The 24256-nt window shown below is 39.3% G+C and overlaps 1 protein-coding gene across 1 annotated transcript in view; it reads right to left on the minus strand.

Annotated features, from left to right (window-relative positions):
* LOC124622158 (thymidine phosphorylase-like) overlaps positions 1-24256 on the minus strand; it is a 186297-nt gene that overhangs the window by 35351 nt on the left and 126690 nt on the right. Inside the window, exon 7 of the mRNA XM_047147798.1 lies at positions 15015-15177. Within this exon, the coding sequence (XP_047003754.1) occupies positions 15015-15177 (163 nt within the window). The remainder of the gene's footprint in view (positions 1-15014; positions 15178-24256) is intronic.

Consider the following 24256-nt stretch of genomic DNA (forward strand, 5'->3'; position numbering starts at 1 on the left):
GAGATTCGGTGTACACTTCTGTCTGTGGTGATAGTGTTATTAAGGGAGCATTTGAGATTAAATTAGCAACTGACCTCATAAATAGTGATGGAGATTTCTGCTTAAATTGTGCTTGGAATCTTGCTCTCTCTCCCTTGTCAAACAACAGCATGACAGAAATAATTATATCTGATCACCCATTGGTAACTAATATTTGTAAAATTAATTAATATTTGTAATATTGGTAATTAATATTTACTACCAATAATTTCTGAAGATTGTCATCTTTGGTTGAATCGTGACACCAGTGTTTACAGTGTATGTTTTGTCTTTCTAGATTTGCCCCACATACTGAGATTTTAAAATTTTCTTGCACAGCGCTATCTCACTGTACATGTGCCTTGAAAATGACAGGGTGTAAGCTCATCAAAACAATGGTGGATATCAAATATGTCACCTGGGTGCATAACCATAAGTTGTCTGAACAGTTACCACAAGTGTTGCACCAAAAAATTCAATCTCACTGTCACTCCTTAGCTAAGATTTTTTCCTCTGTGCAAGTACAAAGATTTTGTTACAAAAATTGAAATGTGCTCTAGCACTCCACCTGTATGGAGCAGGAGAAAATACTTTGATGCTAAATGTGAAGGAAAGGTAGAAACTTTAAGTAAAGATAAATACAGCAAACATTGATGTACACGTATCTTCTAACTAAACATCATAAATTTTGATCAGCTACTGGGAGGTTAAGAGAGAAATATGATTGTTCATTAACACAGTGACGGCACACATGCACTTGAGTGGAAACATGTGTGAACATGTCAGAAGCACTTGGGAACTGACTGGGCAGCATGAGTAAAAAATCTGCAGCAAAGTGGGAAAGGCATGGCACCCAAGGAAAGGTTGTATGTTGTATGTTGATGCATCTGCAGCATCCAAAAGGTTATGCAAATGAAATGGATGCTGCATGTCTGGGTTGTAGGCCTATAGTAGGATGTTTTGCTAAGGGAAAATTGTAAGGCCGCTTGAGTTTTTCTGCTGCTATTTCTCAAATTATAAAAATTCTGTAGGTTTAATTCCTGTCAAGCAATGCCACAGTGACATGTTAATGCAAGCCACTGAACACAAACTGATAACACATGCACAAGCTTCACTTTGAAAACTGAGGACACAGTAAAGGAAGCCAATAAATTCCTGTAAAACAATCCCAATTAATAAATTTTAATTAAATGCAAGAAATTATAAACAGACCCAAAAAATTTCAGAACTGAGTTTTCACTGTACACCAAAATTAATGCCATTTGAAGTGTACAGAAATGTTTGAGAATTCTGTTTGTGTTCTCTCTGCAATACATCCTACATTCCTGTAACACAATTAGTCTCAACCTTCACAAGTCCCTGACCTTCACCCACACAGCCCCTTCCTTGATTACACTTCCAGCACTCCCATAGTATTCTATTCCTCCAACACACCAACCAGTCTTTTTACCCCTCTTCTACTTCTCTCCTTTACCACTCCTCCCTTCCCCCCTCCTCCCACTGCAAACCACCCAACTGTACCTAGCAGCCCTACCTTGTCCCCACCATGCCCTGGCATGCTCCCACAAGCAGAACTACACCTCCCCTCACCCCTGCACTGATGTCCCTTCCAACACCAGCCTCCCCCTTACCATCCACACTAGCACAATCCTTTTCCCATTAACTGTACTTTCAGTCCACGGCAGCCAAAGACAGTGGTAATGTGTGTGTGAGTTGTGCTTGTGTGAATATGTATGAGTTTTATACTTTCGAAGAAGGCCTTTTGGCTGAAAGCTAAAGTGTATAGCAGTCTTTTTGTTGTCCCTGTCTGTTACTCAGCATCTTACCTATATGGTGAGTAGCAATCTATCCTCTTCATAATAGCTTTGAAGACCACATAATCCTATATTTGACATGTACCACACAAAATGCACAGAGTATACTGAAAATTGTCATAACCACCATGTTGTGCATGCAGTGGTAGTACTGCTATCACATACAATGATCTCCTAGAGTCTGTGTGGATTTCATATTATCTGCAGGAACTGAATGTAGATCTTGAGTTGCGGAACTTCTCCAGTTTATTTTATTTATCTGTCCATGAGACTTCATTGATACACATAATGTACATAAGATGTCAGACATTTTATGCGAGTGCAGGTTTTCTCTGCGAATTTCATATATGAAGTCTTCACGGGTTGTCAGTCGAGTAGCATCGTCATCTCATAGCAATGTTTCGATGGAATGTGTCTCCATCATCTTCAGGCGAAGTGTCGGGACATTGTCGGTCACGGGCTTATATCTCTGCTGGACTGCTCTCCGCTTCCCGCAGCCGGCCATTCACATGCCCGCAGAATATCGTCCGATGCGCCTGGATCGGCTGGTGGTGGTTGGGGTGGGGGGGGGGGGGGGACGCGTGCACGGGGTTTGAGTCCCGGCGACCGTCTCTGTCTGGTCCGTCCATGGCCCTTGGTGGAACGGAATGTTCTTCTCTGATTTTCCTGATTGCAGGCTCCCAGCCTGTATCAAAATACTCCATTTTGGCAGAGGTTAGTTATAGAATGATGTACATTGAGATCCATTTTTTGCCTTGTGTTGTGAGTGTATACGTCTTTCAGTTTTGAGGAAGAGTGCAGGATTTTCAGTCACATACTGCTGTAGGAATACTATGCTTTCGTATATATGGAGGCAGAGAAGTGGGAGGATTTACAGTTTCCTGAAGAGTGACTTGTGAGATTTTCTGTGTTTGGCACCTTCTATGATTCTTACAATTCTTTTTTTTTTTTGCATTGTAAATAGCTTGATGTGCTACAAGAAGCTCCCCACAATATGACTCCATACTTCAACATTGGTTAGGCACTTGCATAGCACATACATTTTAGGCAGTTTTTACTACAGCAGCTTTCAACAATCCTCATCACATAGCAGGATGTGTTCAACTTTTTTCTGGTAATGCCAATACAAGTTCCCCACCTGACATTATCCTGCAGCAACAGCCTGAGAAACTTTGTCAGGTCAACTCTATTTACAGCATTCTCTGTCAATTGGGTATTTACAGTTTTGTTTGACATTATGGAAGTTGATTGCTACATTTTTTCCTTCATTTATGATTAACTTGTTGTATGTGAACCATTCTGCTATGCTATCAATTACCTTTGTTATGTTTTCTTGTAGTAGGTTTCCTGATTTTACAGCAATGAGAAAGCTTGTGTTGTCAGCAAACTGGTAAGCATTTTAACACTGCATGTTTGTTTGCAGGTCATTTACATATTGGAGGAACAGCACTGGTCCCAGTACTGATCCTTGCGGAACACCATATTTCGTGTCTTGGTAATCTGAGTATTGGTTTGTGATTTTGTTGCAGTCAGTGTCTTGTATTCCACTGTTTGTTTCCATTTGGAGAGGTATGACCTGACCTAGTCATTATGTGTGCCTCTAATGCTTACTGGATTTAATTTTGTGCGAGTGCTTCATGATCTAGTAATATCAAATGCTTTTGACAAGTCAAGGCGTACACCAGTGATACAATCACCACTGTCCACTTTCTGCTAAATTTCACTTAGGAATTCATAGTTGGAATTCACTGTTGGTTGAGTGGTTCTTCCTAAACCCGAATTGTGCTGTGGATAGGATTTGATATTTTTCCACAAAGGCTGTAAGTATTTTGTGGGAGACTTTCTCCAGAATTTTTGACAAGCCAGACAATTTGGCAATTGGCCTGTAGTTGCTAATTTCTTATGTGTTTCCTCTTTTGTAGATTGGTTTCAATTTTGCAATTTTTAGACAAGATGCCAGTGAACTATTGCATAAATATGTTAGCAGTTTTACAATGTGTTCACTACATCTTTTTATTATTTTATTAGTTCTAAACCTCAATACGTCATTCATACCCTGGGTCACCAAGATACTTTTAACCTTTCCTATACACTCCACACAATGTTCATAAATTAGCCATAATACACACATCAAAACAAATTTTGCATCACCTCAATTCCGAGAGTTCTGGAACCTGTACAGAAAATTGGAATAGAGATCAACATAAACATCATTTTCGCCATTTTTATTGTTTATGAAAACCACACATTGCATGTTGTACCACCATGCTGCGAGACCTTCAGAGGTGGTGGTCCAGATTGCTGTACATGCCGGTACTTCTAATACCCAGTAGCAAATCCTCTTGTATTGATGTATCCTGTATTTGTCGTGTCATACTATCCACAAGTTCATAAAAGCACTGTTGGTCCTGTCTGTCCCACTCCTCTATGGTGATCCAGTGTAGATCCCTCAGAGTGGGTGGTGGGTCACATTGTCCATAAACAGCCCTTTTCACAGGCATGTTCGATAGGGTTCATATCTGGACAACATGCTGACCACTCTAGTCAAACAATGTCACTATCCTGAAGGAAGTCATTCACAAGATGTGCACGATGGGGTGAGAATTGTAATCCATGAGGATATGGTTGCACTATTGATCGGAGGGTGGCATTCACATATCGTACAGCCATTACGGTGCCTTCCATGACCACCAGTGGTATATGTTGGCCCCACATAATGCCACCCTAAAGCAGCAGGGGACTTCCACCTTTCTGCACTCACTGGACAGTGTGTCTAAGGCGTTCAGCCTGACCAGGTTGCCTCCAAAGACGTCTCCAACGATTGTCTGGTTGAAGGCATATGCAACACTCATTGGTGAAGAGAACATGATGCCAATCCTGAGAGATCCATTCAGCATGTTGTTGGGCCCATCTGTGCTACATTGCATGGTGCCATGGTTGCACAGATGGACCTCACCATGGACGTCGGGAGTGAAGTTGCACACCATTTGGCCTACTGCGCAAAGTTAAGAGTCTTAATATGACATCCAATGGCTGCATGAAAAGCATTATTCAACATGGTGGCATTGTTGTCAGGGTTCCTCCAAGCCATAATCTGTAGGTGTAAAATAGTCACCTATTCAGATCTCCAAACTGGAGCTACTCAAGAGAATGTTTCATCAGGAAAAAAAACTAACATTTTGCCAGTCAGAGATCTCTTTATGAGGCAGGTAAGTTAGAAAGCTATTGTTACAAGGCCATTTCAGTCAGTCATATGCACTATTGTCCTTCCAACTACTGAAAGGCTGCTGTCCCACTTTAGGAACTACACATTAATCTAGCTTCTCCACAGATGTACCCTGATCGCAGTTGTATGTATGGTACAGCTATCTGTATCACTGAATGATGCAGGCCTCCCACCATGGTAAAGAGAATGGTTTGTGGGTAGGTCAGGATAGAGGGATGCCAGAACAAATCATCTGGTCTGTAACAGGAACCATCAGACTACAGTAACTAAACTCATAATTTTTCATATGCAACATCATGCTCTGAAATGACGGACGTCCCACCTGAGATCATTGGCACCCCTCGTAAAGTGGTGTTGTGTCACCTACTCAACCTTCACAAAATCCTAATCAATCCCTATGCCACTCCCAATCCCTAATGCTTTCCACAAGGATCGTACCCCTGTGGAAAACCCAGGTGTAAGACCCGGCCAATCCACCCATCTACCACCTCCTGTTCAAGTCCTTTCACAGGCTTATCCTACCCCATCAGAGGCCAGGCCCCCTCTATTATGATAGGATAGGTACTATGATAAGGGTAGATTGCTGCTGAATGGCAGAAAGGCACAAAGAATAGACTGTCACATGCTGTGCTTTTCGCCAAAGCCTTCTTCAGAAGGGAAATAAAACACACACAGCAACACAAATATGCACACCTCATGCACACATGGCAATAATTTTTGGCTGCTCCAGCCAGAATGCAATTGTATTGAACAGGAGAAACAATCTGGGAAGATGGAGGGATAGCAGGCTACAGTTGGTGGAAGAGATGTGAGCACTGCCTAGCAGTGCAGGGATTGGATGGTGGCAAGAAAAGACTGCCAGGTGAAGGTTAAATGGCCGGGGGAGATGGTGATGGGGAGGGGGGGGGGAGAGGGAGAGGAAGCATGAGGAATGGAAAAAGAGAGGAGTGGAGAAGGGAAAAAGACCAGTGGTTGCATTGGCATGAAGCAGTGCACATTAAGGGCACAGGGACATGAATTGGAGGACGTGATACAACAGAGGGGGTGGAAACTGACGGGTGGAGGGTATGGAGATATTAGGTTATCATAGGTTGGGGCTAGGATGATTTAAGGAGCAGAGAATGTGTTGTAATGATAACTTCCATCTGAGCAGTTCGGAAAATCTGGTGGTGGAGGGGGGGAACCAATGGCCCAGTCTGTGAAGCAGCTTAAGTTCAGCTGCATGTTGTGCCACAGGGTGGTCCACCTCAATCTTGGCCACAGTTTGGCAGTGAACAACTGGCTGGTAGTCAAATCAATATACAAATCTATGCAATGACTGTGGTAAAGCTGATTTATGACACGCTGCTTTCACAGGTGGCTTGGCCCCTGATGGGGTGAGATGAATTATGGTTACACTCCACATATACAAAAAGGGCGACAGAGGAATGCCAGATAACTGTAGACCAATATCAGTTGTCCCTATACTGGCCAAAATTGTAGAGAGCTGCTCACACACACAGATTTACATGTATTTTGAGAGCACTAAATTACTTAATGACAGCCAGTTTGGATTTAGAACTAATCAGTCAACCATAAAAGCTATTGAAAGTCTGATAACTGAAATCCACAATCCTTTTGAAAGGAAACTGACCACCTGTGCAACACTAATATACTTAATCAAAGCATTTGATTCAGTATCACATGAGATAATTGTTAACAAATTAGAATATTATGGTATTGCAGACAAACCACTTAATTTGATTAAGTCGTACATAAATAACAGAAAACAGTTAGTGTAATGAAAATTAAGAGAGGAATTCCACAGGGCTCTGTCCTTGGACACTTCCTCTTTATTATCTATGCCAGGGGTACCCAACAACATTTTCTCGAGGACCCTCTCATTGAGGTACCTTGTCATATCACAGTATCAAGTAAATAAAAAAAGCCAAATTAAGAGTCTTTTTATATGTTTTCTATTTCATTATTGAAAAAATATTGAGCTGAAAACTTTTTCAGTTTAGCCATCATTGTTATTGTTAAATGTTTGATTATTGCTCAAAATCTTTGTCTTCAAATCTGGGTGTTTAGCATAACAAACTCCTTAAAAAATAAAAATTGAGTATGAACTGAAAATTACAGGAAAAAATTAAAACTGAGTGTATTGATCTTACACTTGAGATTGCATTGAGTAGACATGCGTGAAAAATAAGAAAACACTAATTTCATACAAGGTATTATTTATTTGGAAAAAAAATACAGTTACAACAGAATATTCAGTCTAGAACCACACGACCGCTACGGTCGCAGGTTCGAATCCTGCCTCAGGCATGGATGTGTGTGATGTCCTTAGGTTAGTTAGGTTTAAGTAGTTCTAAGTTCTAGGGGGCTGATGGCCTCAGAAGTTAAGTCCCATAGTGCTCAGAGCCATTTGAACCATTTTGAACAACAGTGTACTCCATCAGTATACAGTTAGGTTTAATTTTCAGTTCCTAATGAGATGAGTTCAATCTGACTTTTGAGTCCATTATTTCTGAAATATTAGGTTCCAAACTTGAAACTTTCACTCTGAAATCTGACCGCATGTCAAGCCGATTCCTATATTTGTTTCTCATGAAACACATGGAAGAAAATGCTTGCTCACACCGATACATGGTTGCAAATGGAAGGATGTTTTCCATTGCCTTATCTCCAAATATCTTGTAGTCCTTGCATGCTGATGCCCAGAAATCTGTAATTTTATCACCAATGAAGATGTTTATCATCGTACCACAGCTGGACAGATCCACAAGTTGATCTTGCTCTTCTTCAGTGTGGTCTTGGATTTTGTCTATTTCTTCACAGCTGAAGGGATTTTGAATCCATCTGTCATCAGGGTCAGGTTCAGGGAAATACTCTCTAAAAGTGGTGGCTAGACTGTGTAGATGCTTGGCTACAGTGATCTTGATCTGGTCAGGCAAACTCTCCTCTGATGACTCCAAGAATTGTTTTAAAGTAGAAAAGTTAGTGACTTGTTTTCTTTCCTTGACATTCAGATCTGACACTTTTTGACCATAGCACTTATCTTATCCTCAACTTTGAACATGTCTACATTTTTTCCTTTTAACTCAAGTTTAACACATTCAAGTGTTCAAACACATCAGCTAAGTACGCAACTTAGCAAAGCCAAGAGAAGTTAGTGAGAAAATCTGCATACTTTGTGTCAAGAAGCTAGACATGAAACTCATCTCTAAGTTCAAAAAATCTTGACATGATCCTACCTTGAGAAAGCCATTTTACTTCCATATGAATAAGAAGTTGCTCATGCTCATTGCTGATCTCTTTACACAATAAAGAAAATAATCTGGATTGCAGATGTCAAGTTTTAATGAAATTGATGATTTGAACTACTTCATTAAGTAGCTTTTGCAAAGGTTCAGGCAATCTTTTGGCTACTAAGGTTTCACGGTGAATACAACAGTGAGTCCATTCCACCTCAGGGGCCACTGCTTTGATACAAGCTAGAAGTCCAATTTTTTTGAGAGCCATTGACTTTGCTCCATCCATCATCAAGCCTACACTTTTTTTCCAGCTGACATCATGTTCATTGAGATAATTATTTAATGCAGTAAAAATATCGTCTGCTGTTGTATACAGTAGTTCACATGAAAAAAGAATATTTTCAACCACTTGGTCCTCCCATAAGAATCATGCAAAAACCAACATTATAGCTTTTTTTGATATGTCTGCGCTTTTATCCAATTGTATTGCGTACATGTCACTCATGTAATGTCTAGCCAGGAATGTTTCTTCGATGTTAACTGCCATATCAGTACTTCATCTTTGAACAGTATTATTTGAGAGTGGGACAGTTCCTATTACCTTAGTAGCTGCATCATCTAACATTCTTTTGCAAAGTATTACTGCTGATGGTAGTATAAGTTCCTCAGCAATTGTGTGGTTTTTCTCACATTTAGCAACAAGCTGAGCCACCTCGTAAGATGCAAGGGCTGCATTTTCATTTACATTTGCACCACAGTATTTGGTAATTGTTTTACGAGATGTTTTCAACTCTCCTAACTTATTTTTGAAAAAATCTAATGACTTACTTCTGTACTCTGGGTGCTTTGTTTGAAGATGGTGCCGGAGTTTTTCTGGTTTCATACATTCATTCGAAAGGCTTTCATAGCAAATTACACATTTAGGTTTAGGCTGTTGCTCAGGTCCAGTGAACGTAAAATGGATTTCCAAGTAATCAGAGTTATATTTTCTAATTTTTCCAGTAAGCTTAACATTGATCTTGGAAGGGTTAGGTTCAAGGGACACTGACAATTTAGGTTCAATGGACACTGACAACTTTGGTTTGAGAGTCACTGACTTACTTGCTAGAACATCAAATGCATAATCTTCCTCTTCATCTGTAGGCCTTTCTCGTTTTAACGAACCAGTTTTTAACCAACGGTCCATTTTTAACTACGCGAACTGTAGCTTCCACAAAAAACTATTTAACACAGAATATTGAATATGTAAACAACACAGTCTGTGAAAGCACTGCAAATAAATTAACAATGGCCAATTGTCATCAGAAATGCTTCTGTAAAGTAAGTGTCAGTTGTCAGCTACAAAGAGGCAATGCACACAGTCTAATGGCATACAGCAGAACTATTTGCCTCTATCTAATTCTAGTTTTGCGCTAGAGTGTGCTTGTATCAGTTGGCTCTAGGAAGACGCTAGACGCAGATTTAGCATTAGCTAAAGCTCTGCTCGTGCAGGAAACGGCCAAAACAAAAAATCTGTTATCATACGAAATATATTTAATATATTTTTTATTCTAATAGCATCTTGCGAACCCATCCGGTATAGCTCGCGGACCACCTGTTGGGAACCACTAATCTATGTTAATGACTTCTCAAACTGTATAGCCTCAAAAATATTTTCTATGCCAATGATATGACCATGATCTCCACAGGTGAGAATATGCAAGAGGTGGTAAACAAAAATAATGAACTTTTTGAAAAACGTAGGGTGTGGTGTATTTTTAACCAGTTATGTATAAACAACACAAAAACAGAGGAAATTTATTTTAAACTGAAGTCACGGTAAGCAGAGAATCACATTGTGAAACTACTGGGACTAAAAATAGACCAAAGGCTCTCATGGCATGACCATATAAGCTATCCGACAGGCAAACATGCACGCGTAATACTCCTGCTGTATAAACTAAGATATTCTGTCAGTAAAAGTTTATTGATGCTTTGCTACTATACATTCTTTCAGTCACAGCTACAATACAGGATTCTGTTATGGGGTAATTCACCAGGCACAAACCATGTATTCAAATGGCAAAAAAAGCAATTAGATGTATACAAGGATTGGGTCCAAGAGAAACCTGTAAGGAGCACTTCAGTGTATTAAACATAATGACACTCCCAAGCCTCTATATGCATAACTGCTTAATATACGTAAAAAAAATACAACAATTTACACAGAGAATGAATTTACATTTGCACAGCACTCGAAACAACTGCATGCTTGATATACCATATTCTAGACTGTCACTGACACACAGCAGTCACAAACACCTAAGTCTAAAGTTACATAGTAAACTGCCACAATATGTCAAAACCCTCACCCTCTTTAAATTTAAGGAGGTATTAGACACATGGCTCAAAAATAAAGCATACTACTCAATTGAAGAATATATTGGAAGCAATTTGGAAGGAATGTGTAAATAATGAAATAATATATGTATCATTAACTAAATGTGTAAAAGCGTATAATTAATTCTTGAATGTAAACTGTATAATGATTACTGCTGAAATTGTCTGATTAGTAAGAAGTTTATGTATTTATATGTATTTATGTATATGAAAATGATGATATGAGCAACATGTACAAATTACTAACTACTAAAAAGATGTATCGATATGTGTGCATAATGTAAAATGTAAAAATCAGTAACAACTATACTTTTATGAAATATGTAAAATGTATTTTGACAAGGCCAAATGCATGGTAAACATGCTGAATGGCTAATAAATAAACATATGAAACATATGATGAAGCCTCTAACAGGACTCGAGTAGGAAGTGCTGGGTGCATGGATTGGGCAGGTCATGCACCTGGGTCTTCCACAGGGGTTGGGAATGGCATGTGGATGGACTAGGATGTTGTGGAGGGCAGGTCGTGACACAATAGCACTTTAGGAGTTATGGGAAGGATTTTGGGTAAGATATCCTTCATTTCAGGGTATGATGATACATAATCAAAGTCCTGACAAAGGATATGGTTCAGTGGTTCCAGTCCGGGGAGGTAATGGGTGACAAAGGGGGGCTCCTTTGCAGCTGTTTCACAGAATGCTAAAGGTCTCACAAAGACACTATAAACAGACCCGGTCTGTAAACAGATTTCTTGTGCCACCCCAATCCTTGCACTGCCACAAAGAACCAGCTACAAAGGAGCAGCCCCTTTGTCACCCCTTGCCACCCCTGACTAGCACCACTGAGCTACATCCTTCATCAGGGCTTTGAAAATGTACAATCATCCCCTTAAATGAGGAACATCCTACTCAGGATCATTCTCACCCCTCCTAAAGGGATGTCCCATCACCCACCCAACACCCATAACATGCTAATCCATTCCTAGGCCATCCCCAGTCCCAACCACTTGCCACTGGGATCATATGCCTGTGGGACACCAATATGCAAGACCCACCCAGCACTTCCATCCTGATCCTGTCTCAGGCTTATCATACCCTGTCAGAGACTGGGCCACCTGTGAAAGCAGCCATGTTTTACAAGGGCTATTCATAAAATAAGACGTGATTGGGCATAAAATGGAAACTACAGCAAGGCTCCAATGTAGCTTTGCATGGATGTGTTGTGCAGTCCTCTAGTATGCCCGTAAATTGTGTCATGTCTCTCTTTTCAGTTCTGAGCACACAGTGAACACGTAAAGATGCCTAGAACAACAGTGTCTCCCACCATGTATGAGGGCCTGGTGAGAGATTTTGCCTGAAGTGATGCAGCCAACATAAAACAAATTTCTTGCATTTTCTTGTTCATGACAGTTCTCAGGCTCACTCTGCAGGGGCAATGAAGGTGCTCCTGCAACGTTTTTGATGGGGAGTGTTTGATCACCCACAATACAGCCCGTAATTGGCTCCCTCTGTTTTTCATCTTTTTTCATCTCTTCTCACATGAGCTACTGGTTCTTAAAACAACATTTTGGCACAGACAATGAGCTGTAGACAAGTGTAGAGAATTGGTGGAAAACACAGGTGGCTGCCTTCCATGATGAGGGTAATGGAAAGTTGGAGTGGCAACTATGGTGAGAAGTAGCTGGAAGGTACAGCTAACTGCTGCAAATGAAACATTTTTTATTTTTGTAGTGATTTCCAGTTTGTGACTAATTGGATCTCACTTTGTGAATAGCCCCTCAGCTCTGCTGCAATCATTGCACAGCTTTATATTGGTATGACTATCAACCAACTGCTCACTAGGAGTGCGGCAAAGAGCAAAGTGGATCACCCTGTGGCACAATGTGCAACCTGAAAGTAACATGCTAGATTACAATGGCTGCTTCTCAACCCCTGCCATCTGTATTCTCCCCATCAACACCAGGTTTTCTGAATATCACAGATAGGAATTATCATTACACTGCATTCTCTCCTCCTGAAGCTATCGCTGCTTGAACCTATGGTAATCTACTGTCCCTACACTCTCCACTCAAGAGCTTCTGCCCCCTCTGTTATATCACCTTCTCCCACTTCATGTTCCCTCACCCTCATTATGTAGTGCTCTCTGCTAACACATCCTTCAGTCTTTACTCCTTCTCTTTTCCACTCCCTATTTCCTTCCCACCCCCCCCCCCACCCCCACCCCACCCCCAACTCCCCCAACACCTCCCCTCCCACCACCATCTAGTCTGTGCGTGCCCCACCAGGCAGCACTCACTTGTCTCCCCCACTCATACCCTATTATCCCTCCTGCTTCTTTTCCCCACTCCAGATTGCTGATTCTATTCAATTCAGTTGCATCATTCCGGCTGTTGTAGCTCGAGATAGCACTCGTGTGTGCATGAGGGGTGCCTGCATGTGTGAATGTGTGTTTGTTTCCTTCCCTTTCTGAAGGAGGCTTTGGCCAAAAGCTTAGTGCACAGCAGAAATTTTCATTGAACCTGTCTACAACTTAACATGTCATTTTTATGATGAGTAGCAATCTATCCTCTTTGTAATATTGTTCATTTTCCAACTCAGGATTTCCATTGTTTGTTTATATCTTACGTTATTCACAGTTTAACTGAGTACCAGTGACTTAATGAAAGAATAAATTTGTCTGCCTCTGTGTGTTAACTCATTTAGCATTCTTGTAGTTTATTGCATTGTTAATACAATACCCTTTGTTTAATTCCCATCAAAATTTAAAAATAGAAGCTTTCAGGTTCCATAGTTTTACTTGTCATGATTAGTTAGAAATTTAATTAGGTTTGGTGTGGACAATAATAGTGAAGTGTTCTGCAAAGCAGATAATTCTTTGGTATATCATCACACACATACTCTTAAAAATAATTTTAAAAAATAATAAAAAATAAAGAACCACATATGAATTATCCAAATGAGACAGAAATCAGTAGACATCATGTACTTGTACAAACAAAGCAGCTATTCAGCTTGGAATTGATTGATAGAGTTGTTGGATGTTCTGCTGAGAGATATTGTGCCAAATTCTGTCCAGTCAATGAGCTAGATCGTCAAAACCCTGAGCTGGTTTGAGGGCCTTGCCCATAATGCTCTAATGTTCTCAATTGGGGAGAGATATGGAGACCTTTCTGATAAAGGTAGGGTTTGTCAAGCACGAAGACAAGCAGTAGACTCTCTCACCATGTGTGTGTGTGTGTGTGTGTGTGTGTGTGTGTGTGTGTGTGTGGGTGGGTGGGTGGGGGTGGGGGGGGGGTAGTGGGGGCATCATCTTACTTAATCTTACTTAATTGTAAGCTCAGGATGGCTTGCCATGAAAGACAACAAAACAGGGTGGAGAATATGATCAATGTACTACTGTGCTTTAAGGGTGCTATAGATGACCACCAAAGGCATTCTGCTATGAAATGAAATTACAACCCAGACCACCACTCCCGGATGTCAGGCCATATGGCGGCAACAGTCAGGTTAGTATTCCCATCACAGTCTGATGCATCTCCAGACAAGTCTCCACTGGTCATAAAGACTTAGTTCAAAGTGGGACTCATCACTACAGCCAATGAGGTTCCACATCGAAGACGTGTCTGCATACATTCTGGACAGTGATGGGATACCAACCTGACTGTCACCTGCCATATGGCCCAACAACCAGGAGTGATGGTCTGGGGTGCCATTTCTTTTGATATCACGACCCTTTTGGTAGTCATCCATGGCATTCTCACAGAACAGTGATATTCTACACCCATCCTGGGCTTACATTTCAGCAAGGTAATATCTTCCTGCACATGGTGAGAGTTTGTATTGCTTGTCTCCATGCTTTCCAAATCTTACCTTGGCCAGTAAGTGCTCCAGATCTCTCCCCAATTGGGAATGTTTCAAGCATTATGGGCAGCGCCCTCTAATCAGCATGGGATTTTGATGATGCAGTATGCCAGCTGGACAGAATTTGTCATGATGTACCTCAGGAGGGCATCCAGCAATTCTTTCAACCAATACCAAGCCAAATAACACGTTTCATAAGGGCCAGAGGTGGACCAATGCATTATTGAGTTGCTCAATTTATGAAGATCTTTCTTTTGAATAAATCATCCAATTTTTCTGAAATTGTAATAATTTGTTTGTACGTGGACATCACATCTACCAATTCCCATCCCATTCAGATAATTCCTCTATGGTGCATCATTTCTATTTGTATTCTTGAAGTGTATAAATATTAGTTTTCAAAGTGACTTACAGTATCACTTTGGCTTATTAAATATATTATATTTATGTTTAGATTCATTTAGAAACTGTCCCTTACCAAGAGTTGTGACAAGATCATTTAAGTCTGAGGGTCCATTCCCCTTAAGGCAGTCAATGGCCTCAGCAACTTCTAGTCCATTACCAACTGCCTTTCCAATAGGAGTATCCATTTTTGACAGTACAACTCGACACTTTACTCCTAGGCCATCAGCAACCTCAATCTGAAAAGGATAACACACAATATCATCAAAAACTGAACATAGATACTACGTGTTTAGTTATTCAAAATGAATGACACCTACTTTGTCACCCAAATAACCCTCAGCAGACTGTCAAACATTTATAGCAATATTGTTCTTAAAGGAAACAGAAAGGGAATCACGGTGTCTCCATGTTGTAGTGATACTACATGATTGCAGATACCATACTGTAATTTCTACTTATTGAAAAAGTGTGCTTCCAATAACTTTCCAGTTGATAATAATATTACTCTAAAATTTTAATTACAGTTATTGTCACATTTGTATTTACAGTGATAACTGATTGGTCATACTCTGAATATCTTCAGATATATTGAGACAAGTAAAAGACATGCTAAGTTTGATCTTACATAACTAATCAGAAACATGCATAGTGATATTATTGTGAAATTCATGAGATGAATGTAATCTAATAGTACTATCAAAAGTAAGCACAAGGAAAACAAGGAATGGAATAGCTATTTTTTACTAATTGTTTTAAGGATTGTGCCAGTTATAGTTCAAAGATGATACAAAAGACAATGTGACAAATAAGGATGGAAGAGGAAAGGTAGAGAATGATGCAGTTAAAGAATTGAAAGAAGGGAAAAAAGAGAAAGTGGGAGGGAGGGAGTAGAAGGAAGGGGTTGTACTTTTTGGAGGGGAATATGTAAAAAAATGAGAAATTGCTAACAAACGCTACACAGGATTTGGATATACGGGACGGAATGGAGATTATATAAATTGAGGTTAAATTCTGAGGGTGGTGGGATGCAAGAAGGATATTTTAGAATACAGTTTGCCATCTCTGGAATTCAGCGAAAGTAGTACTGCATGGGAAGATTCAAAGGGCTCCTGTAGTATAGCATGCAGCAATGTCACATGAGACACATGGTGGTGTTAAGCATGCTAGCCAAATTGATATGGAACATCCAGAAAGCAGATAGTTCCTTTTTGTCCTTTCATGCTTCATACCAGTTAAGTGGATGTCATCTCTACATAGATACCTGTGCAGTGAATTTTAATCTGTCTTTAAAGTCATACAAAGGTGACACTGTAATAGGTGGCAGTGGGTGGGTGCTTGAGGCTTGTTTTACATTGATAACACTTGTGGGGGTAGGAACTGGGCGTATTAGTCTGTGAATGTCCACACACACACACACACACACACACACACACACACACACACACACACACACACACAATCATAGAAGCAATGAGAAATCCACTAACAAATGAAAATGCATGAAAGGTAATTAATTGTAAAGCCATAGTTACAAGGGTAAATAAAATATTTGTTTCTTTACAGTAGTTCAATGGTTTATTTTATTAATTAGTTGAGCCAATAGGTAGTGTTATCACAAAAACTAATGTCAGTTCATCAAAAGTAGAAGATATAAATTGCTATGGTTCATTAGTTTAATTGAATAAATTTACTTGCTCTGGGGTTTTGTCCACTTTCATATTATATATAGTGAAGATCTTTAAATTATCAGGCAGTACAAATGTATATGATATATACTGCTCATTAGAACAGAAAATATGACGACTGTGTTAGTTAGTAGCTGACATATTGCATAAATGAAAAAAATACTTGAGGGATATGTTCTAAAAGGGCTAAAAAGTCTGACATTACTGCACTTTATGAGCAGGGAGATTTTTCTCTCCATTAATCTTTATACCAATCCCTTTAGCTCCAGTTGATTACTGAAGTCTTGCTATAAATAATGAAGCACAATATAGCAACAGGTAAGACTTTTCATCTACTACTTCCATAGAATCTAAAACTAAATGCTTTCTTCAAGTCTGTATGGATTTTTCTGCAATGCACATAGAACATTTGATTATGCAGAACATGCTCCATTTCTAAACAAACTATATTTTTATGACATTAGAGAAACCATACAACTCCTAGTCCTATTATAAGTAGGTTGTGTGTGCTGAAAATAAAGGTACAGTACCAAACTGAGCTGTTTGATCTAAATATACCATATTTTATGGACTATAAGGCACACTATTTTCTTTGGAAAATTGCCTCTAAATTAATGTAAATCTTATACTGGAAATAAATATTAAAATGTCCAGAATTTGATTTAAAATACTTACCAGACTTGAAAAATTGCCATATATTCGATGTCTCAGGAAACCTTTCACTATCTTGCAACAATGGATTCAACTGGTAGCAGCACTGCACTGATGTGATGAACATTAGTTGTGGGGATACACAAGCTTGCTAATACTGTGTCCCTCCCACCGTGCCATCACAAACCCAGAACATTGTCTAGCCTATGATGTGTCATTGCACTCTACAATCCCAGTGAACTTGAATTGAAAGTGATTTGTGTTACTGGTAACAGTATCATATTTTCGTTAGTAGCTGGTTTCGTAATGGAAAAATATGAGGTATTCATATGGTGCAGGCTATCAATTGAAAGTAATAGCACATGCTGAAGAATATGGAAACAGAGTAGCTGAGTGGCATTTTGGCCCTGCACTAAAACAAAAAACCATTTGCTATTGGCAGGCTAGTAAAGAAGAGCTGAAAAAAATGAGGAAGACTGAATGAGCAAATAGAGGACTGAATTCAAAATGGCGAAAACTAGAAGATGATACATGAAACGGATTCTAGGACACTATCAAAATGGCTTTCGAACTGATACAAAAATGATGCACATAAATGCTCGTAAGCTAGGACTAGAGTGGAACTTAAGAGACTTTAAAACGTTTGTGAAGTGTCATAGACTTAGCATGCAAACCAAAACCAAAATATCTCAGAAAATTCCACAAGAGAATGAAGACAAAATATTATCTTTACATTATTTTATTATTCAACATCAAAAGAAAATTAGTGTGGAACTAAATAAAACCATGAATATAGATGAAACTCCTCTGACATTTGATGTGCCGAGTAACAGAACTGTTGCCATGAAAGCTGCCAAAACTGTAACTACAAAAACATGTGGACATAAAAAAATGTACTACACTGTTACCCTTTCATGTTGTGAAGATAGTACTAAACTTAATCCAATGGCCAATTTTCAAGCACAAAACAATGGCAAAACCTTTCGAAATACCACCATGGATTGTTATTCACACACATGACAAGGACTGGATGGCAGATGTTGGTATGAAATTATAGATTAACAGAGTGTGGAAGAGAAGGAGAGGTACTTTATTGAAGTATAGGTCTCTGTTGTGCTAGTTCAGCTTGATAGTCATTTTAAAGATTACGTGAAAGTGAAATTGAGATAGGGAAATACTGAGTTTACTATTATTCGAGGAGGACTTACTTCACAATTACAACCTTTTGATGTCTTGATAAATAAGCTATTTAAAGTGTGTATGAGAGGAATGGAATAAATGGATGATGGATGACACCCAATGTAAATTCATGCCGAAGGATGCAGGCTTTCTCTGCGAATTTCATATATGAAGTCTTCACGGGTTGTCAGCTGAGTAGCATCGTCATCTCATAGCAACGTTTCGATGGAATGCGTCTCCATCATCTTCAGGCAAAGTGTCGGGATATCATCTGTTGTGGGCTTATATCTCTGCTGGACTGCTCTCCACTTCCCGCAGCCGGTCAATCACGCACCCGTGGAATTGCCCGATGCGCCTGGATCGGCTGGTGGTGGTGGTGGTGCGAGGGGGGGGGGGGGGACGTGCATGGGGTTCAAGTCCCGGCGTCCGTCTCTGTCTGCTCCATCTACGGCCCTTGTCTCAAGGTTTTTCAAAAATTTTGAAGCAATCTCTACAGCTCATTTTAATTTGAAAATCTGCTGTCTTCATTGTGATGATGGGTGAGAGTATATATTGAATGAGCTTAAAACTTTTTGTGAAGATTTGAGCATTCACTTTGAGTTCACAATATGATACATGCCACTGGGGTTTCACATGAAATGCATTAATCTAATATTTGTCCTTAACCAACCCCCAGGCAACAGTGGCTACCATCTCAGCACAGCCTGGGAGCCTGCAATCAGGAATGCCAGACTTCTGACTTCCTTTCTTGACAATATGCACAGTAAAAATGAGTAAAGTAATCAATAGATGCTAAAATGTTGCTTTTATTATCATACGAACTTGGGGAGTGACTGGTCCATTTACTATGAATAATTTCAATTGGTCTAGTTGTGTTTCCTCTTCATGTTTTGTGGGCTGCAGTGTCTGTTTCCATTCAGTACATGTGTAGCACATCTTGTCTCCTCTGCAGAAAGTACAGGACCAGTCATTACTCACCCACTTGATTGTGAGTGGCATTTCAATGGTAGATCTACACATCCTGTATAGGGTGGACAGGGACCATGGAGGACTCAGGGTGCTGTACTGATCCACCTAACCAACAAGTTTGAGGTGCTGTCTTTCACTGAAACTGAGCCAGTGGGACTCACATCACCTGCTTTGGGGAGACCTGTTTTGTCTAGTGTCAGGAGTACACAAACACAAAAGGGTAGGGATCTATTACTCATTGACACTCCAAACATTTGGTGGGTGAAGGTACCCTTTAGAGAAAAGGCAACAAGGGACAGGAAAGGGCAGCAGATGCACTCAGCGTGTATGCCTGGGGGCCTCATTCAACATGTTGAAGAAGCTATTCCAGCAGTCATTTAGGTAATAGGGCGAAACCAACTGCAGATTGTGGCACATGTTGGAACAAATGATGCCTATCATCAGGGCTCCGAGGTCAATCTTGGGTCATTCCAGCAACTGGCAGAAAGGCTGCGAAGACCAGCCTTGCACATGGAGTTTCCATGAAGCTGACAATCTGCAGTATTGTCCCCAGTACTGATTGTGGACCTTTGGTTCTGAGTTGAGTGGAATGACTGAACCAGAGATCTTGAAGGTTCTGTAACAAGCTAAGCTGTGACTTCCTGGATTTGCACCATAGGGTTGAGAACTGTAGGGTCCCCCTAAATGAGTCAGGTGTGGACTACACATCAGAGGTTGCTAATCAGGCAGCTGATTTTTTTGGATTAGGCAACTCTTCATCTAATCCAGATAATGACAGCTGTAGGAAACCTAGAAGTATCAGTATAATATCGAAAGAAATGCCTCCCACACGCTAGAGTATTTAAATCCTAAAGGTAAATTGTCGAAGGATTTGCAACAAAGTGCCAGAATTTGAAATGCTCATGAAAAACAGCAAAGCTCACATAATACTAGGTACATAAAGCTGGTTGAAACCTTAAATTGATAACAGTGAGATTTTTAGGGAACATTTAAGTGTATATTGAAAGGATAGACAAATGGGGAATGGAGGTGGTGTATATGTCACAGTAGAAAAGAAACTCAAATCCACTGAGGTAGAAACTGAAGCTGCATGTGATATTGTTTGGACAAGATTCAGTATCAGGGTAGGCATAAAATGATAAGTGAATACTTGTATCGTCCACCAGACTCATCCCCTTCTGTAACCAAAAACTTTAAAGAAAATCTCAGTTCATTTGTATGTAAGTTCCCCAATCATAATGTAAACACAACTGGAGACTTTAATCATCCAACAACTAATTGGAAAAATTAGTTTTGTTAGTGATGGACATGGTAAGACATCCTGTGAAACTTTAATAAATGCCTTCTCTGAACACTACCTTGAACAGATAGTTAGGAACCCCACTCATGATGGAAATATATTGGATCTAATAGTAACTAATAGACACGACCTCTTTGAGGTTGACCACTTCGATACTGATATCAGTGACCATGATGCTGTTGTGACAACAATGATTAACAAAGTACAAAGGGCAACTAAAACAATCAAACAACGATATATGTATTTAGTGAATTAGATAAAAAATCAGTAGTGTCACATCTCAATGAGGAATTTGAAACTTTCAGTACAGGGCAGGAGTATGTTGAGGAACTCTGGCTCAAGAGCAAAAGAATAGTTAACCATGCACTTGATAGGTATGTACCCAGTAGAACAGTTAATAATGGGAGGGAACCTCCATGGTATACAGTCACTGTAAAGAAACTTCTAAAGAAACAGAGATTACTGCATAACAGCTGTAAATCAAAGCACAGGGCTATAGATAAAGAGATACTGGATGAAATGCTTTTGGCTGTCAAGAGAGCAATGCATGATGCCTTCAATGACCACCATAGCAGGATATTGTCAAGTAATCTTTCACAGAACCAAAAGAAATGCTGGTCATGTGTAAAGTCTGTTAGTGGCACCAAAGTTAGTGTCCAGGCCATAGTGAATGAGACAGGATAGGAAATTGATGGTAGCACAGCAAAAGCTGAAAGCCTTATCTCCATTTTCAAATGTTCCTTTACTAAGGGAAACCCAGGAGTATTGCCCCAATTTAATCCTTGTACCACCGAAAAGATGAATGAAATAAGTACTACTGTCAATGGTGTTGAGAAACAGCTGAAATCATTACAACTGAACAAAGTTCCAGAGCCTGATGGAGTCCCTGTAAGATTCTACACCACAATTATCTATTGTAGATCCCTGGAACAAAAATCCGTGCCTAGTTCCTGGAAAAAGGCACAGGTCACACCTGCCTGCAAGAAGTGTAGTAGAAGTGATCCACAAGACTACCATCCATTATCCTTGACATTGATTCCTTGTAGAATTGTAGAACATATTCTGAGCTCAAACATAATAAGGTATCTTGAACAGAATGACCTCAATGCCAACCAGTATGGATTTTGAAAACATCGATCATGTGAAACCCAACCTGCACTTTTCTCATGTGATATACTGAAAGCTTTGGATCAATGCAATCAGGTAGATGCTGTGTTTCCTGATTTCTTAGTAATATACCTATGCTTATCATCAAAAGTATGATCATTTAGGGGTAAGTGAAATTTTGTGACTGGACTGAGGACTTTTTGGTAGGGAGGATGTAGCATGTTATCTTGGAAGGAGAGCCATCATCAGATGTAGAAGTAACTTTGGGTATCTCTCAGGGAGGTGTGTTGGGACTCTTTCTGTTCATGTTGTATATTAATGACCATGCAGACAATGTTAATAGTAAAATCAGGCTTTTTATAGATGATGCAGTTGTCTATAATGAAGTGCTATCTGAAAGAAGTTGTCAGGTATTGTTATGATTTCAAAGTGGTGCACAGATTGGCAACTTGCTTCAAAATGTTCAAAAATATAATATTCTGCACTTCACAAAACGAAAAATGAAAATAATCCATTACTATAATATCAGTGAATCACTGTTGGAATAGGCCAACTTGTACAAATATTTGGGTAACACTTTGCAGGGATACAGAAAGGCAGATGAATGACTTTGGTTTATGGGTGGAATACTGGGGAAGTGCAATCAGTCTACAAAGGAGATTGCTTACAAATTACTCATGTGACTGGTTCTAGAATATTGCTCAAGTGTGTGGGAGTAGTACCAGATAGGACTAACAGGGGATGTTGAATGATTGCATAAAAGTGCAGCACAAATGGTCACAGGTTTGTTTAATCTGTGGGAAAGTGTCACAGAGATACTGAAGAAACTTAACTGGAAGACTCTTGACATAAACTATCGCAAGAAAGTCTATTAACAAAGTTTAAATAACTGGCTTTGAATGATTACTCTAGGAATATACTGCAACTCCCTATGTAGCAATCACACAGCGATCATGAGGATAAAATTGGAATAATTACTGCACATACAAAGGCATTCAAAACATCATTTGTTCCATGCTCCATATGTGAATGGAACAGGAAGAAACCCTAATATCAATTGGACATGCCATGCAGCTCGTGGTGATCTGCAGAGTATGAATGTAGACATAGATGCATCTGGAACTTATGAGTGTTATTGTAAATGAGGTGAGCCTACCTTTTGGAACATAATTCAGTCATCTGTGTTGATGAAGCTAACCAACAAACAAGTTCTTTATGTATAAGATTTAATGTGTACAAGATTGTCTCATTTCTCTGTGCAGCAACAAGAACCACATTGTCCTTCTGGATAATACCTTTACACTTTTCAAAAACGGCTTGCAAACCTTTAGATTTCTAATTTACACTGCAAGTTACAGATGGGGTTCTGGATTTGACAGAATATCTGTAATCAAAACTGGTATTTTCTTCTCATTCACATAACTTATAACTTCAATCTCACCATGTTTTTCAACTGCATATTACTACAGTATTTATTAAATGCTGTGTGGCTCCAGAATCATTTGAGATGATATTGCTAAATTTTCTTAACTTGCTATTCTCTTTTCCAGCTTGATCATCAGAGACTGCACCTGCAGCATTTTGTTTTGGTTTCTATGCTTCATTTTTCTTTGCTTTTTGACAATATGACAGAGTCTCCTTCCAATTCATGATCATAAACTCAAAAAGTAAAACAATTAGAAGCTTTTTTATTTGATTTAATATTTCTACGTGAATTACTGGACTTCAATTCACCTGGTTGCAACAAAAAACTGTCATTTGCTTAATGGGGTCTTTCTTGAATACACTTCTGCTCTTCATTTGAAAGTCAGTTCTTCAAAAAATCTAGAGTTAATGTATCTGGTGACAGAATTTCTAGTATTGTCACTAGATTATCATAATCCAGCAGCATTGTCAACAATAGGTGACAAACAACATCAAATCCCTCTAATGTTGCTCCTGATGATAATTATTCTTGAACTAATTTGTTGAACTGCAGAAAATGAGCAGTAAGCAAGTTATTTCTTGAGTAAAATTTCATCATTAGTAAAGTTTTCCAAATTAACAACTGATCTGCTATTTCTCTTCATTGAAAAACAATGTATAGTGACAAAGACATATCAAATGAGGTAGCTTTGTCTTGGACATTTTCCATATAATTATCTGCAATTTTCTGTATGATTTGAAACTTGCTTTTGTTGTTACATTTTTTCAAAGTTGCTAACTGCACATCTTTTTGTGTGTACTTCTGCCATATCATTATCTTTAAAAATTACCATTTCAGAATATTTCATTTGAATCAATTCCAGTAGATACATCTGATTTAACACCACCTAAATCCAAAATTTCCTAATACTAAAATTGATTCCATTGAACAATGGAAATTATATTTCTCTATCTCATCAACTATGCTCCATTTTATCACATGTCCTGTAAATCAATACA

This window comes from Schistocerca americana, chromosome 7 (genome assembly GCF_021461395.2).
Source record: "Schistocerca americana isolate TAMUIC-IGC-003095 chromosome 7, iqSchAmer2.1, whole genome shotgun sequence".
Lineage (NCBI taxonomy): Eukaryota > Metazoa > Arthropoda > Insecta > Orthoptera > Acrididae > Schistocerca > Schistocerca americana.